Source organism: Callorhinus ursinus, unplaced genomic scaffold (assembly GCF_003265705.2).
Source record: "Callorhinus ursinus isolate GAN/ISIS: 27379988/994484 unplaced genomic scaffold, GSC_fseal_2.0 scaffold5, whole genome shotgun sequence".
NCBI classification, from domain to species: domain Eukaryota; kingdom Metazoa; phylum Chordata; class Mammalia; order Carnivora; family Otariidae; genus Callorhinus; species Callorhinus ursinus.
The window spans coordinates 59,517,288-59,536,051 of NW_027397067.1; the positions used below are offsets into that span (position 1 = coordinate 59,517,288).

General features: G+C 37.9%; 1 protein-coding gene across 18 annotated transcripts in view; it reads right to left on the minus strand.

Annotated features, from left to right (window-relative positions):
* Positions 1–18,764, minus strand: part of TRPS1 (transcriptional repressor GATA binding 1) — a 256,423-nt gene that overhangs the window by 175,034 nt on the left and 62,625 nt on the right. For 17 of the 18 annotated variants that reach the window (XR_012378304.1, XR_012378306.1, XR_012378303.1 and 14 more), the window contains one exon: positions 16,838–17,967. Coding sequence is in view for 14 of the 18 variants with exons in the window: in XM_073893125.1 (XP_073749226.1) it covers positions 16,838–17,967 (1,130 nt within the window). In the remaining 4 variants the exon portion in view is untranslated. The remainder of the gene's footprint in view (positions 1–16,837; positions 17,968–18,764) is intronic. The other variant, XM_073893132.1, reaches the window with a different exon arrangement.

Below are 18,764 nucleotides of genomic sequence, written 5' to 3' on the forward strand. Positions count from 1 at the left end.
TGAGGGTTCATTTCTGGGCTCTCTATTCTGTTCCACTGATCTGTGTGTCCGTTTTTGTGTGTTCCTCAAAAAGTTGAAAATAGAGCTTCCCTACGACCCAGCAATTGCACTACTGGGTACTTACCCCAAAGATACAAATGTAGGGATCCGAAGGGGCACATGAACCCTGATGTTTATAGCAGCAATGTGCACAATAGCCAAACTGTGGAAAGAGCCAAGATGTCCATCAACAGATGAATGGATAAAGAAGATGTGGTATATATACACAATGGAATATTATGCAGCCATCAAAAGGAATGAGATCTTGCCATTTGCAATGACATGGATGGAACTAGAGGGTATTAGGCTGAGCAAAATAAGTCAATCAGAGAAAGACAAGTAACATATGATCTCACTGGTATGAGGAATCTGAGAAACAAGACAGAGGATCATAGGGGAAGGGAGGGAAAAATGAAACTAGAGAGGGAGACAAACCATAAGAGACTCTTAATCTCAGGAAACAAACTGAGGGTGGCTGGAGTGGAGGGGGGTAGGAGGGATGGGGTGGCTGGGTGATAGACATTGGGGAGGGTATGTGCTATGGTGAGCGCTGTGAATTGTGTAAGACTGATGAATCACAGACCTGTACCCCTGAAACAAATAATACATTATATGTTAATAAAAAAAAAAGAAGAAGAAGAAGAAGAAGAAGATAGCAGGAAGGAAAGAATGAAGCGGGGGGGATCGGAGGGGGAGACAAACCATGAGAGACTATGGACTCTGAGAAACAAACTGAGTGTTCTAGAGGGGAGGGGGAGGGGGGATGGGTTAGCCTGGTGATGGGTATTAAAGAGGGCACATTCTGCATGGAGCACTGGGTGTTATATGCAAACAATGAACCATGGAACACTACATCAAAAACTAATGATGTAATGTATGGTGATTAACATAATAAAAAAAAATAAAAAAAGAAAAACCAGTCTTTAAGGACCTGAATTTTATCTCCTGCAATGTAATAGGTAGGACAAAATACACCATTCCCAACAGCGAAAAGTTGGAATGTAATTAATTGGCATTTCTGGTTCCATATAAAGAATGTGACATTCCCTTTTGTTAGATCAACCATAACAGGTAGACACACACATACACACTAATGTGTCCACACTCCAGCCAATTCACAGTGAAACTCGGTTGTTGTGTTTTATTATTGAAAGACTTGCTTTGTTCATCAATTCTATATTATTTAACAGACAAATATATTTGTACACTGATTTCATCAGTGGACTTTTCACTCTCTTTATTTCAACTAAATCGACATTTTTTTCATTATAAATATACATACATCTCTAGTGCTACTTTATATAGTGTTTACATGTATTAAATTCTACTCGATTACAGTGTTCTTTTCTATCATACAATTTAAATCAATTTAGTCAATGAAATATAGTTGACTGATCTAATCTAGTAAATAAGATGTATCAGAAGCTCAAGATTTTTTAAGACAAATTCCATCTATCCATGAGGCTTTAGGAACATTCAACAACTGAGCGTCTGCTGGGTGTGCAGCACGACAGGGGCTGACTGGATATATTCATTCATAAAGAATGTGTGAATGCAGGTGTTTTCTTTTTTAAAAGGCATAAAACAAAAAGAACGTATTGTTGAATTTCATAGCATCCTCTGCTATTAAAGATGGAACACTGTCAAATTAAGACAAATATTTGATTAACAAAGAAGAACAGAGGCACTGTATCCTAAAAGACATACTGGGAAGGTACACAAGTGACTTGGAATAAGGCATACTTATAAAAACTTTGCATGACTCTCTAAATAAACTCCATGTGGAAACACTTGCTACTTCACTAATGCAATCCGTTGCCAACTTAAAGTAACAAAATAAGTCTGGAGAGCTATTACTTAAAGCTACCACCACGTATGTGCGCATATATATATAACTGTAGATGATCATCACAAATTACTTTGCCAGGCCCTGGGGTCACATTGGTGTATGTAGAAGAAACCCAGTCTTTGTCCACCTGGTGTTTAGAGTCTAGTCAGGAAGGACGATCCTCACATTAGACTATAAATAAATATAAAGAGTGGTATGTGCCAAGAACTTTTATGGATGGGATGGTAATGGGGTTGATGGGCTGCGTGGGGCAGTCATGAAAGCCTTTCTGAGGGAGAGAAAACCAATGGATGAAAAGGAGCTATTCTTGTTGGAGGAGGAGGAAGGGGAAGAAGGCACATTCTAGCCAGTCTGAAATACTGAACAGAGGCCATTGTTGCTTTAGAGGAATAAATAAAAGGAAGCATGTCAATCAACAAGCTGGAGGGGTCATCTTAGAGCTTTGTAGACCATGATAAGCAGGCAGAGAAATACCTGCAGAGGTTAAAGGAAGCAAATGCAAGGTCATAGGTGCAGAGGTAGCATCGTTAAATGTATGTTTCAGTCACTCGGGACCTTAACGGTTTCTGTACTGAGTAACTTCATTCCCTTATGAGACCTGTCTGATGGCTGAAAAATCCAAAAGAATGTTCATATTTTAAGGAAGCAAAATTCAAAGGTATTAAGATAAGTAACAAAATCTCAGCCAGCATTTGTCGAGAGTACTTAATGCAGTACAAAATTGTCTTCTTATCATTAACAGCTTACGAATAAATATGGACATTTAACTTTTAATTTTTACAGAAGGTTGTTTTCTACCTTTTCTCCTATTTTTCTTCACTGTTTAAGTAGTAAAGATAAAGCAAAAGTAAATACAACAAGGGTGAATAATTTAATGATGAACTGACCATAAAAATGTAATGTTAAAATTAATTTTCTCAAGTGAAAGAAGCCTAACCCTTGAGAAGATGTCTATAACCAAGAGTTAATGAATCTTGCCCCAAGGTCAAGGCTAGAAAACCCCATAGAGGATTCAGATCACAAAAGACAAAAGACAAAAGACTCAAAATCTAGGACCTTGAACCTATGGGAACTTCAAATAAAGAGCCTTCCTAGCAAAACTATATTTGAGTATCTCCAATGGGAGATAAACTCCTAACTTCAAAATTGTACCAAAAAATGTTTATGTCTAAGAGGTTCAATCATACAGAGAAAAACAAATTTATCAGAATGGTTAAAGATCAAAACATACCCAGGAAATACCCTCCTGAAGATATACCACATAATCTATTGAGTCATGTAAATTAAACAAACAAACTTCAGGAAGCACTTTCACAAGCTCTGATCAACCTTCACCGCTAGACAGTTCTAAGGAGTTCACTGCCCACTACGGCAGTAAATTTATGGTTTCCTTGACATGGTGGGGTCTCTGTTTGAAATCTCTGAGGGGAGTTCCTTCCAATAAAGTAAGACTATCAATTACCACTGCTCCTTCTACCAAAACTGGTATTTTATACAAAACCAAAAGTTCAAAAAGTATAAAAAATTCCAAAGTCCAAAACTTCTACAGAATTACAGTGAAGCTACTTCAAGAAATAAAGACAATTCTAGGGCAACAGGAAGGAGAGAGTACCAACGCACAAGAGAAGAAATACAATTTCCTAGGGTACCTTGCAACAAAATATTTTAAAACAGCAGGATTTCAGTTCTTATTGGAGCATTTAAGAGTGTAGACTCTGGGAATGGCTGAATTTCAATCTTGGCTCTTTTACTCTCTGTGTGACTTGAGATAATTTACTAAACTTGCCCCAATGTCTTCATCTGCAAAATGAAAGTAATAGTGCCTCTTGATAGATTCTTGTGAATATTAAGTAAATAACACCTTAGTAGGTGAGTAAATAAGTAGGGTCAACGAGTATAAATCCCAAAATTAAATAGAGCCCCTCTCTTCTGTGTGAATCTATGGTCTTTGTGCAAAGGAGTTTAAACTTACAAACTAGCATTTTGTTATCATCCTTTTCCATTTCCCTATGTACCTTAACCATGATGGACATCGTTCTTAAAAGTAAGTTTATTTCCTAGAAGACCCTTTGCTTTAAGACACTGACAGGGAGAATATATTCTATGCCTTTTCTGCTTCGCCTAGTGGCATTCAATAGCCTGAAAGAATGAGGAATTTAGTACTTTGCTTAATTGCCTACCTTTACTCTTTTCATTAATAGACACAGAATCTTAAGATTCTGAATCACAAAAAATAGAAAAAGGCATTACCTATATTTTATTAAAGTCTTGGGAGGTGGAGATGCCTTGAGTGTGTTCATTAAGGTGGTTTAGAATCATGATATATCTAGTAATATATCTCAGTAATTCAGATTATGTGCCTTCAATATCGACTTATTCTGCAATCTAGAAATGTCCTTGAGCCGTCCTATCCCTCCACCAAATAAAGACAACGCATGCAACCCTTACCCATGCCTTGACTGGTATGTCTCCTTAAAAATACAAAGGCCTTGGGTCCTTGCCCAGGCACTGAATTCCTCACAAATTATCACACTCAGCTGTCTGGGGCTTCTAGGTTCTCTGATTCCAAGTCATCCCAATGGACAACCCCTGACTCCTTTGCAGATCTCAGCAAGAGTTATTCTCATCTGCCCCACAAAGGAGCTCCCGATCTGATTGTTCCAGGCAAAACCGTCCCTGGCATGGGTGCTGGAGAACCATCAGAGATGGGTGGGGATGATTATATATAGCAAACAACCACCACCACCACCACCCCCCCACCACCACCACCCAACTGCAGAACTAAGTTCTCGGTGAGAACCAGGTTTTACAGTGAAAAGAAAACACATTTTAACAGGAAGGATATTAAAATAAAGTTGTAATAGTAGCTCAACTCACACACCTTTCCTTTTGAAGAGTTCAAAGTGCTCACACATATCTGATCTCCCATTTCCCTGAAGGATACAGCCCATTTTACAGATAAGTACAATGGAGAAATGGTGACTTGTCCCTTGACGCTACATCGAGTCAGGAACACAGGGCTTCTACCTTCCAGATGGATGTTCTACTTTTCTCGATCCTTGATAGCCCAAATTTTTAACTTCATAGAAATGAGTGAAACCACTGACAATATGGAAAATGAAAACGGAAGAGGAAGGGAAATGGATCATCTGGCAGTAGAAAACATTAACTACAGTAATGGTCTGCAAAACATGCTGAGTTTCTTAGCAATACAGGGTCCAGCGCAACACAGGTAATGCCCTTCTAGCTCTGTTATTCAGAATCTTAAGATTCTGGGTGTAACAAATATTAATGAAAAGAGAGTAAAGCTTGACAATTAAGCAGTCAACTGCTAAAGTGCTCAATCTTTCAGGCCATTGAACACAGCCAGGTGAAGCAGAAAAGACAATTTGCTACATAGGACTCTAGAGACCAGAAGGGCTTCTTTCTCCCTGTAATATGTCTTAAATAAATGATAGAAAATATTTTAAAAAGATATTACTTTACTTTCAAAAGCTTAGAGCCACATAAACTTTTTAATAACCTACACTAACATCCAGAGCAGTGTGTCTCCAATTCTAACATGCATAGGAATCACCTGGGAATCTTGCGGAAATCCAGATTCTGATTCTGGAAGATTGGGCTGGTACCCAATATTCGGTATTTCTTATAAAATCCCAGATGATTCTGATGCTGTTGGTCCCCAGACCACACCGTAAATAGCAAGAATCATGAAGCCATGGTCAGAAAGAACTTCAAGATGGGTATTAGTTAGTATGGAACAAACTGTCAGCACTTGACAGAACATTTTCAAATGAATTCTTTATGATGAGCAACATCATCTTCCCTCTTAAAGCACATACAACCTCATCCCACCTCTGAGAGTCAACACTAACAGCTTTGGAAGTTAAAACTACAACTATAACATTGTCAAGCATAATCCCCAAACAAGAATTAATCTCTCTTTTTTTTTAATTACATTGTGTGGGGATCATCTTTCACTGTTTAGAGTGTTAGGCCATTTATATACATTATCCCTCAATAGTCACACAAAGTGCATATTCCATCCCTACTTCATGGGATAAGAATCTGAAGCACAGACAAGTCAATTCACATAGACTAATATGGAGGACAAGACACAGTATTAAGTGCTTATCCACGGTCCTCTTTCATGGATGCTGTTTGGTAGCTGATGCAATGTTACTAGCTGATTCAGGAGTCAGTCCCTGAAAGATGTACATGTATTCTCTGACGTGTGTCATTCTCTCAATACTGAGAAGACCTTCAACATAATGCCACGTCCCCTAAAAATAAAAATAGATGATTTTAATTCCTAGTATAAGAAACATTACAGAAGGATACAAGTTTAGTCACTGTGAAAATATATTAGTTTGGACTCGCCTCTGACCTACAAAATGAATTTCATTTTATCAGCATTCATATAAAAACCTCAAAGAAGTTCAAGGAATCTTCCTTGCATTTCCCAAGATCCAAACTCTCACCCATACAGACTTCCCAAATGATTCAACCCAAGTATGCCTCGCACCCTCTGAGCTCCTCCAAATCTCTGTTTTCTTCTGAGAACTATTTCCACATTGCCTTTTATTAAAATCTGGTGTATGTCCTAGATTACGGTTATATTGTAATTGCCTTAACATCAAGATCAATGTTCACACATCTCTGTATCCACTCTCCACCGAGAACATCCCATACTAAATATATACTTAATCACAAAAGGGATAAACCACCACAGCTCTGTGGATGCTGGATTTAGTATGTAGAATCATAAAGCAGCAAAGAAATACTAAGAAGAAGTACACAGATATATTTCATAGACGGTGTATTTTGAGTGGCTTTTCTGAATAAACCCTCCATTATTTAAAAACTCCTAGAACTTCTGGCTACATTTAGCCAAACTTCTCCTTAATACAAATATATGCTTTGCATTAATTTAAATTCTATATTCTCCTGCCAAACGGATAGCAAACACTCTCCTCATGCTACCTAAGGGAAAAAGATGTCATTTTCATAGGTCTCCCTAGCATAAGATTGCCAGATAAACACAAAATGACGACTTGAATGGCAGTGTAAAAAAACAAATATTTTAGTGTTAGTATGTCCCATGAAATATTTGGGATATATTTACACAAAATCAGTATGTCTCATGTAACATTTTAGACAACGAGGACATGAATCAAAGAAATTCGACAGAAAAGCTAAATCATCCCTTGCTTCAAGAGAAAACTACAAGCTGCCTAACAAAAGACCAAATTGTACTTAATTCAAGTGACTTAAAATTTCTGTGAGAAAAGTTGTTTTATTCGTTATCCTATTTAACAGAATTTTCATGTGCTATAAAAATGTATTTATTTCAGTTCCATCCATATTTCAATGTACAGTGGCCTTAGCAGTAGTGTTTCATTCATTAGCAGAGATAATACATTATTTTCAAAGTTCATAAACGGCTGAGCTTTTCGAGATGCTAGAAAAAGATCAGCTCAAAGATGCTACTCTATCATTACCTTACTCTGATAAAACTTCTATATTTCTATTTTTACAATAAACTAGCCCACAGTATATGTGAAGTCAGATCTGAGCAATGCTTTTCTCTTCTAAATGTAAACTCCCAGAGATTTCTGCCAGCATTTGAAAAGCTCTCCTTTGAGGTGTACTTCTTTTTTTTTTTTAAAGATTTTATTTATTTATTTGAGAGAGAGAGAGAGAGTGAGAAAGAGAGAGAGAGCCCAAGACAGGGTAGGGTCAGAGGGAGAGGCATACTCCCTGCTCAGCAGGGAGCCCGATGTGGGACTCGATCCCGGGGACTCCGGGATCATGACCTGAGCCGAAGGCAGTCGCTTAACCAACTGAGCCACCCAGGCACCCGGAGGTGTACTTCTTAACCACTGAAATCTGTTTCTTCTTCAATGACTAAACAAAGCATGGAAGTAAATGAGTAGATCATAAATACTAATCAATTAGACTTTGAAAGGTATTTTTTTGGTAATTATGGAATCTAACACCTATGGACAAATTACCACAGAAGAAGAGTAAATGAAGGTGGTTTAATTTAAATATAGATCAATAGATCTGGTATCTAATAAGGTCAGTCATTTTGTAATATACCCTTTGCTGGTATCAAGGCCTCTAACATGCAGCACTTGAGATTACGGACACTGGAGAATGAGGGATGAAAAGCAGGTGAAGAGAGTAACAGAGGGACAAAGACAAAAAAAGGAATTACAAGTGAATAACCAGATTGGTCAACTTTTAGAAGCTGGAACTGCAAATAATATTCAGCCTTAGTTAAGTACAGAGGAACAGTCTACAAAATATAAGATAAACTGAACTCGCCATTCAATCCACTCATCGTGTATTTTTAAAGTTGAAATAATCTGATTAGTGTTTACTCACTTGGAGTAACTGGGTTTCTTAAGGGGAATATGGGGTCATTTCATTTTCAAGTGGTAGAAGAAAATACAACTCATGTCATATCTGAAAAATTTCAATTTATGATTCCCTGATTCACTTTCAAAAAGAAGATATCCCTTACCAAATGTTGAAGGAAGACAAACCTCCCCATAAAATAGAAAGTGAGTAAGAACTGGGAAATGATTTCTATGAACTGATATGAACTAGAAATCATGACTAAACTTTATTTTATCCCAGGAATTGATCATGGTTCTTGTACAAAGTCTTCAGGACCATTAAATCTGAAATTCTAATCATACATACAAATAAAGATAGTGCTGACTGTGGGTTATTTTCTTGAAGGACTGTAATATCCTGGGTAATGTTCTGTCTCACAATGGAAATTCTCAGCTTGAACTATTAGGTCCATTTCAAAGTATTACAGGCAACTGATTTATTAGGTATTGTTTAAAAGAACATGTCACCTAACATACACAAATCTAAATGTAACCATCATGGTCCGCACCCTTTGAGAAACTCTGTGCTAATGCACTATGTACTCAGCTTTTTCAGATGTGTTGATAATTAAGAGCTTATCATAAAATCTGTTCTTTAGAATTAGCAGAGCACACAGCCCATGATCCTTTCTGTGCTCTGTTAAGGTAGAGATTGAGCAGTAGCTACCTTAATTTGACCAGCTATGGTATCCAACGTTATTTCCTTCAGTCTGAGTTACAGATTTTAGGTCTAACAGATTCAAACACTGTCTAAACATTTTTAAATGCATTCATAAATCTCCAACTGGACAGATGCTTGTCATCAGATTTACTACCAAAAATATGTCCATTTTTTTACATTCTAGATAACAAGCAGGTAGACAATGACAATATTAATGATTTTTAAGTAGTTATTTACTCATAAGGGGGATTGAGCATTTATTCAAATATTTGTTGGACTTCACTGATGAAAACTCATGTTCCATTTTCATTTTAAAACATTATCATATAATGTTAGTCATATACAGTCTACATATATGTGCGTGTATGTATAAATATATATACACATTCATACTTAGGTTTACAAAAAAAAATAAAAACTGGAACATGATCATAGAATATGATTACATATGTATGTATGCCTTCTCTCTATGTGTGTTGGTGTGTGTGTGTGTGTGTGTGTGTGTGTGTGTGTGTGTGTATATATATATATATACAGAAAAATACAGAGATCCATGTATGCATATATGCATATACATATATAGAAGGAGATGATATAGAGAAAATTATATTTATGGTATAGTTCCATATATGTACATGAATCTATATGAATATATACGGTATATATGTGAATATGCAAACACACACATATAATATGTATATAGTTTTGTTTTGCTAGTTTCTGAACTCACATAAAATGATATCCAGCTGCAAACAGTCTTCAATTTGTTTTTATTCTGCCAAAATTATACTTCTAAGATTCATCTATGTCATATTCAACTGTCATTTACTTAAATTCACTACTGTGTAATATTCCACTGTATGAAAATCTACAAATTGGGGTGAATGGGTGGCTCAGTCATTAGGTGTCTGCCTTTGGCTCAGGTCATGATCCTGGGGTCCTGGGATCGAGCCCCGCATCAGGCTCCCTGCTCAGCAGGAAGCCTGCTTCTCCCTCTCCCTTTGCCTCTCTTTCCGCTGGTGCTCTCTCTCTCTCTCTCTCATGCTCTCAAATAAATAAATAAAAATCTTTAAAAAAAAAAGAAAAAAAGAAAATCTACAAATTATTTAATGATAATAGCTATCATTATTAATTGATATTTTTTTCCTTTTTTTTTTCTTTAAGAGGGAGAGAGCATGCATGTGTGCAAGCAGGATGGGAGGGCAGAGGGAGAGGAAGAGATAGAATCTTAAGCAGGCTCCACACCCAGCACGGAGCCCAACACAGGGCTCAATCCCATGACCTTGAGATCATGACCTGAGCTGAAATCAAGAGTCTGACGATTAACCCAGGTGCCCCTGCCGTTTTTGTTTTTTGTTTTGGTTGTCCTGCTTGCAAAAACTGCTACTGTGAACATTTTTGCACAGGTTCCCAAGTGTATCCATGAAAGAAATTTTCTTCTGAGGACTGTAATTATGCTTCCAATGGGAATATGCGCATTTGATATTGCCAGAATTTTGTCAATTCACTTTCTGCATCATATGTATTGACCATTTTTACCCTTCATAATTTTTTTAACATCTATGTTTTCTGAGATAAAGTCACCTCCTTTTTTCTTTGGTTAGTATCCGCCTCATGTAACTTCATCGATTCTTACCTTCTTGTTACCGAGATCCAACTTAATTACACTGAATCAAAGGATATGTTCTGTATGATACTTCTTTCTGAAGTTTGTTTCTTTTTGCTTAAAATGTGTTAATTTTTCTAAGTATTTTATATATGCCTGAAAAGCATGTGAATTCTCTAAATTGTTGGATGCACAACTGATATTTTATTAAATGAAGTTTGTTAATTTGTTGTTCTAATCTTTTAATATTTTGAAATTTTTTTTCTGTTCAAACTTTAGTAACACAGGTTGCTTAAAATCTATCACTGTGATTGTGGTTTGTCATATTTTCCCTGTAGTTGTCAATCAGTTTTTGTTTTACATATAGATTTGACTATATTTCATATATTTAGAATTATTATACCTCCCTCAAGAAATGAAACTCTTATCATTATGTATTGACTTTTCCCTCCTATGCTTTTTGTCTTAAAATCTAAGTTGTATGAGTTAAATAATGCTATCTCAATATTCCTTTGGTTTATATTGCCTATAACTCAGTCTATTTTTTTTTAAGATTTTATTTATTTTTTTGACGGAGAGAGAAAGAGAGAACACAAGCAGGAGGAGTAGCCAAGGGAGAGGGAGAAGCAGGCTTCCCGCTGAGCTGGGAGCCCGATGCAGGGCTCGATCCCAGGACCCTGGGATCATGACCTGAGCCAAAGGCAGATGCTTAACCGACTGAGCCATCCAGGTGTCCCTCCGTCTATTTTTTTGTTACAGACTCTCCATAGACTTATATTTTGAGTGTGTATCCTATGTAAACAGCTTAGAGCTGAATTTTCTTTTTTAATAAGTCTGACAATACCTTTTAAGTGGAAAGTTTAATCCACCCAGGTTCATTAAGTTTTTTGATAGCTGTTTTTTTTTTTACCATCTTACTTTTAAAATCTTATTTATCTATTTATACGTTTTTCCCATGTATCCTCTCTTGCCATTTTTTAAGAAACTAGAATTTTATTTTGTTGTTCCATTCTTCTCTATAGCTTCAGAAGTTATGTACCCATTTCCTATTCTTTCACTGGTTATCCTTAAAAGTTTCCAAGTATGCAGAGCAAAGTCCTAACTCACTAACTCCAGACAATTCGAGGGCTTTTAAGCACTTTACTTCTGATCATTTTCCCTACAAACTTACATAATTGTTTTACCCAACACCTCAGTCTATCTCCTTTTAACTGTACAAATAAGGCAGACTATATCTGTTTAGATTTACCAATAGTTCCCTGATCTTTGTCTGTGTGAAAATATCTTTGCTTGTTCTTGGAAAATTGTTTTCACAGGTAGGCAATTCTAGGTTGACTATTTTTGTGTTTGGTTTTTTTCCTTTCAAACCTTAAATAGAATTCCTCCCTCTTCTGTTTTCCATCATGGCTGATAAACTCTGCTGTCAACCTATTTGTCTTTTCTAAGTACTTGACATGTTGTTTCTCTCTAGGGGCTCTAAAAGGACCTCTCTGGCATTTTAATTTTTACTACAACGTGTCTGTGACTGAATTTATTTGCATATATCCCTGTTTAGTATAAGCTATGCTTTTCTGTATCTGTGTGCTGATGTCTTTCATCTTTCAGTTCTAGAAATCTTCTGCCATTATCTCCTCAAATACTATTTGCCTATCTTCCATTCTCTATATTCTTTTCTCCTGGGACTCTAATTAGATGCAGGTTAAAACAGCTTATTACATTTCTATAACCTACTGTCTACTTTTGATACTTTCCTTCCCCCTCTTTTAAATATTTTGGCTAATGTCTTCAGATTTAACTTGTGATTAATTCATTTGCCTTCTATCATTTGCCAATCTGTTATTGAACCTATCCACGTTTTAAGTTTTAATAATTATATTTTCAATTCAAAAGATACTATTTGTTTCTTTTCTTGAACATTTCTAATCCTTTATAGTCTCATGGAGTTTGATCAATTTATAAATCTGATTTTCATTTCTTTAAACACATTATTTTTTTATAACTGAAAAGTATTATATTTTATAGCTTTCTTATAACTAAGAATATATTATATTCTTATAACTTATCATTTTCCTGGGTATCTAGATCCATTATTTGCAATTCCCACTGATTTCCCATGGAATGGTTTAAATCCCTTCCTGTATGGTTAATTTCTATAATAATGGGCTCATCTAAGGTTTATCTTCTGCCACAGATATCATGGAGGTGAAAATTGGAGTATTTCATATAGACAAACTTGTGTTTATTTCTGACAGGACTCAGAGGAGGCTCTAAATGTGGAATCACTTCAGCCACCCTCAAGGTCCAGCTTAACGTAAAACAGATTCAGCAGCCACTTGCGGTCAATGACTCCAGGCGTAGTCTCCTGACTGACCATCAATACTGGTATTTGTCTCAGCACAACATCACACTCCACGCTTGCTATTCACTTCTCCCCAGTCGGGGTTTAGTCCACTCTTGGTAAAGGGAAGACAAGAAAAGCTTCAGAAATTTCTCTAACTCATGGAAGTCTAGCAAGGCTTTGAAAAGTATGTTTTATCTACTATAGTTGTTTTGTGAGGAGACAGTACTCCTACTTACTTCAGAAACCCAAGTTATAACACAAAAAATTCTGGTGAGGAGAATAGTAGGTAATCAATTAGAGAATGGATACACTGTTTAATTAAATAATAAATAATAAAACAAACAGTGTGGGGAACAAATTCAGGAGTAGAACACAGTAAGTCAGTCAAATGTGAGCTAGGGGTAACATAAGTAAATATGAAACATTAAGAGAAGAGAATTGACCAAGTTCCAGTTACTGACTGAATAATGTTTGCAGTTCAACCAAGATTAAACGTGATTCTTGAAAATGCCCACTGAGTGGAATACACACCAAAGGTTTCACTCATACTCTCAATCAACTTTCCTGCTTCTCAGCTGTAGTTTTTTTTTTATAGCTACCTGATTTCATGTATTTTATAGATTTTAGCTTCTACTACCTTTTTACTACACCATAAGACTTATACATAAAGCACTCAAAAGCCCAGAATATTCCCTAGTTACAACAGAATTATGGAGAAAGTTTCCAAACGTCAATATGAATAAACACAAATTTAACCAGAAAAATATTATTGTGATATGGTAAACTTGTCCTCTTATATTATCTTCAAAATGTAGCATGTGGGGAAAATGCTTTAATAGCAGAACAAGTTTTCAGCATCCATAGGACTATCTCCTTTCAAATCCCTAGAACCTTCACTATTGTTCAACTTTCAGTAGAATTTCTGAAAGTGTAAGTCTCCAAATTGCAAATATTTCTACAAGAACTCATAAACAGATCAGAGAAAAACTACTCAGTACCTCAATCCAGGACCACATGAATTACAGCAGGTTTTCTTTTTTTAAAGATGTTATGTATTTATTTGACAGAGAGAGATAGCGAGAGCAAGAACACAAGCAGGGGCAGTGGGAGAGGGAGAAGCAGGCTTCCTGGCAAGCAGGGAGCCCGATGTGGGTCTTGATCCCAGGACCCCGGCATCGTGACCTGAGCTGAAGGCAGACGCTTAATGACTGAGCCACCCAGGCGCCCCAGAGCAGGTTTTAATAATAAGTGCAGAAATAGGGTTCCTGGGTGGCTCAATCAGTTAAGCACCTGCCTTCAGCTCAGGTCATGATTGATCCTGGGGTCCTGGGATCAAGTCCGGTGTCAGGTTCCCTGCTCGGCTGGGAGTCTGCTTCTTCCTCTCCCTCTGCCCCTCCCCACCAGCCCCCCACCCCGCTCATGCTCGCTTTTTCTCTCTCTCTAATATATAAATAAAATTGTTTTAAAAAATAAGTGCAGGAGGATTTTAATGCCCTAGAAACAAGTACTACTCAGTTTTCTCATCTAAAAAAATCTAAAAGTTTGACTTAAATTCAAAATGCACAGACAACTGTCATTTGGTGTGGAGCCCTAAATCTTCAGAAGGGTTTCAAGACTATATAATAGTCTGAGATTAAACTGTAACTTGCCATGGAGATCTTGGCTTATCCTTAACAACTGTGAAGTAAAAAACTCACAGGCATTTCATTTACTTAAAGACTGAGCACTTATTAGCCATTGTGACACCGTGCTAAATTGTGTAGATACGGCAGTGAACAAGACTAGTTTCTTCCCTCAAGAGCTTATTTTCATTACTATTAACTAAACTCTGAGATTATTCAGTAATATTTTTATTCATACTTTTATTTCTTGGGAGATTTTTTTTTTGTCTAACCAAAGCATACAGAAACTCTGCTTTTCCAGACACATTTTCAAGCAATGGCCTCAGCTTCCTCAAAAAAAGCCACTCTTGCAAGTGATCTGGTATCCAGATGTATCAGTGTGTATGTGTGCACACGCACGTGTGGTGTTGTGTGGTGTGGTGCGGTGTGGCTCATTTCCTCACGATTAAGGAAAGCCTCCTCTTTCAAAAACAGAATGGATTACCTGATTTTTATACCACCTAACAAATGTATATGCACACTAGTAAAGCTCAGGAGGAAGCTAATGTCTGCTAGTCCAGAAATAAATTAGCACGCAGCTAACATCAGAGGAGGCAGGAACACTCACTACAAGTGTGAACACATATTTGATTGCAGGACCGTGTCTTTCCTAGGGCTGACCTTATAAATTAAACAGTGTAAATCTCAAGGAAGTGTTTTCTGAACATTTAGATTCACTGTGAGCATTAGGATGCCCTTCAAATTAACATCTAACATTATTAGCCTATTGTTGGACATGAACTGCTTCATTACTGGTGACTGACAACACACACACACTCACACTGACACACAACTCCTAAAAAGAATGGGAGGAACTGTTCAAAATCTTGCGATGGGAAGATAATATCTGTTTAAGAAACTGTTTAAAATCTTGGGATGAGAAGATTTTTAAACTAGGATATTGAGTCTACAGAGGGAAAAACATTAAAAAATAGTAATGCTTAGAGGCACAATAACAAGAGAGCACCCACTGAGCACTAAGTGACATCTGAACGTGCTGTATTACCAGGATCTTGCTAAACAAATTCCCCTCATGTGGCCAAGTCTCAGGTTAAATGCTCCTTCCTCAGGTTAAATGCTCCTCATCTACCATATTGGGCTTTGTGGTCATTCTATTCAAACACAGGGATCTCTACTTCAGCTGCTGTGACACTTGTACTCATAATGATCCATTAATGACTCCCCTACTGAACTGTAAGTTCCATGTGGGCGCAGACTAGGTTGGTCTTGTTTTCTCCTTTATCATCAATGCCTGGCACAATGTGTATTTTTGGAGCTAATTCCTTAAGGAATTAATGCATAAATGAAATAAACAGATGTAACCTAAACCCATCTTTAGAAAATGGGAAAGACCGGGGTGCCTGGGTGGCCCAGTCGGCTAAGCGTCTGCCTTCGGCTCAGGTCATGATCCCAGGGTCCTGGGAACGAGCCCCACATCGGGCTCCCTGCTCGGCGGGGAGCCTGCTTCTCCCTCTGCCTGCCGCTCCCCCCTGCTTGTGCGCTCTCTCTCTTTCTGTCAAATAAATAAACAAAATCTTTAAAAAAAAAAAAAGAAAATATGAAAGATTAACTGGGAAAAGTAACATTTAAAAAGAGAATAGGATGAAAGTAAAAAAAAAAACATGAATGTATCTTGTATCTCTGCTTATGGATCTGTAATAACTGTGGCTTTACCCACTCAGAGGAGTAAGCATAGAGAAATTCAAAGTCACACCTCTTACAGAATTCTCACCTTCAGATTACTGTTTCTTTGAGACATGAGGATGTTGCTCAAATTTTTTGTTTAAAGCCAGAAGAATGTCCAATCTCATTTTAAAAGAAAAATGAGCAACCTGTTCTCAAGCTGGTTGCTTCCCAGTTGGAATAGAGAAGAGAACACATGATAATGGCACCTTTCATTTGGGAGCGGCCCCATCAAAAACAATGGGATGCAGAGCCACTCAGCAAGGACAAATCCATGACTTGTGTGGTAAATGGGTGACCTCATCAGCATTACTGTCATCACCATGAATTGTAAAAGACACCCCGCAAACAGCAGAAAATGGGTATGAAGTATAAGAGTAAACGGTCTGAAACAAGTGACCAAATTAAAATCCATGGTTACCACCTCGATAAATACATAATCTGCAGTTTTATGAACGATCTTTTATGTTTACTTGTCCTGTAACTTCCCCAAGTCACCACCCTCCTTCCCAACGATTCTGGGATCAGCTCTCTGGATTCTCTGGATCATTTTCTTTGACATTGCTCCTCCCCACCCCCCGACGATGGCTTACCTGTAGTGTCGGGAAATCTCTTCTTCCACCTGGGTAATGAAATCACATTTGGTGCATGAGTGTTCTTTGCCTTCCTTGACAGCCGGCTGCCCATCCAATCCTTGCAGGTGGTTGGCTTCCTGTTTGACCTCCGAAGCTTGGGACTCATGCACACTCTCGTAGTGGAAGAGGAGGACATCTACATCAGGGGTGGAGAACGCGCACTGGTGGCACTGGTGTTTGACTCGCGAGCTTCCGGCTGCCCCCGGAGACAAGTGCAAAAGCAAGAGTGCACAGTGGGAACAATTACTTTTTCTACAAGCAAATGGGTAAGTAATTTCTCCAAGGTGCTTTTCTGGGCTGCAAAGGCCTCTGGGACAGAAGGGACAGTGCTTAATGGTACATTTATGAATGTTATGGAGCTGCTGATAGTGACGGAGGAGAGGCCCCACTACAATGACGTCAGGGCCGTGGCTTTTGGAGTATCTAAAGTCACAGAACTGACAATTATAGCTGGTTACCATATTATCCTCTGCTCCCTTGCTGGAGAAGTCCTTCTTTTTAGCCCCACTAGAGCCCTTGTCTGCCTTGGCCATTGGCTCCCCTTCTGCACTTTTGGCTAGATCGTTCTGATTAATGACAGAACCCCTGGAAAGCTTATCATTCAACTCTGGGTTAAGGCTGCCTGACTGCGCTCCTCCGTGCTGTTTGCCATAATGTTCTAGCAGTTTAAGCGAGCTAGATGACTCACAGCTGAAACTACAAAATTTACACCAGTAGTAACTGGTGGCCTCTGTACCATTTTGTCTCGAGGAATCGAGGGGCTTGATGGGCACTGAGTAGCCAACAGGAGTGTCATCTCCCGTCTTGACCGTGATCTTGTCCTGCCACTTTCCCAAGTCTCCAGAATCACTGGACCGAAGTGCAGGGATGGATTTGTTAGAGTTTTTCTCCGAAGGTTTCGCACCCTCAGAGGAGGGGAGAGAAGCTTTGATTTTGTTCGGGTGCGTCTGAAGAAAATGTTGTTCTAGTTCAGTTGAGGAGTTGCCCATGTAAGTGAAATTGCAGAATTTGCAGCGGAAGTACTTGGTGTTTCCCTGGCAATCTGGAGTTTTCCGTCCGATGCCAATGAATGTTCCACCCGAAGTGACCTGGTACAGAAGAGATGGATGTTACTTGAAAGGTATCATTAATTTCGTGCTCTCTGTAGGAGGGAGGAAGGGATATTGCCAAGTATTCCACATCAAAAAATACAATAGTACTTCTGCTTATTATGAAATCACTTGAATAATCAGAGCCAAAGAAATGGACTCTTCATATCTCATAGCTACTCTTTGAGAGGCTCATTATGCTAAACATTTCTGGCCAAAGTAACAGATAAAGATAAGTCATAAGAGGACTATAACTAATTCAATGGATTTAATAAATACTTTTCTTAAAAAGCCAAGAAAACAATTTTCAAGTAAGTAGGTTTTACTACTGTCTCCTTCAAACTATATGCTTGCAGAAGTATCCATATCACAGTGGATTTCTTCTCATGAAGTTAAGGGTTGCTGTCAAAACGAGAGGCATTTGCTTAGAGATTACTCAATGCAGACGTTCTCCAAGGAAATCCTCTGTTCAGTTCCTATAGCAATGAAGCTTTGGGCAAAGATGAAGTCTACCTTTTGGGTAAAATAAAGGTGCTAAAATGACCACACAAAATGCCTTATGATTAAAGCCCAAGCAGGCACTCTTGGACCAAAAATGAAATGAATGTGGTGGACCTTTTAACCAAAAATGAAATGAATGTGGTGGACCTGAAGTCTTGGTGAAGCAGGTCTAATGTAAAAAGTTTAAAATGTTTCCCAACCTAGGATAAAGGAAAAGAAGAAAACCTTCCAGGGCCTCATCTGATCAAGGCTCTGTCTCAGTGGGTCATGGGGATGTTCAAAGGCCAAAATAAAAT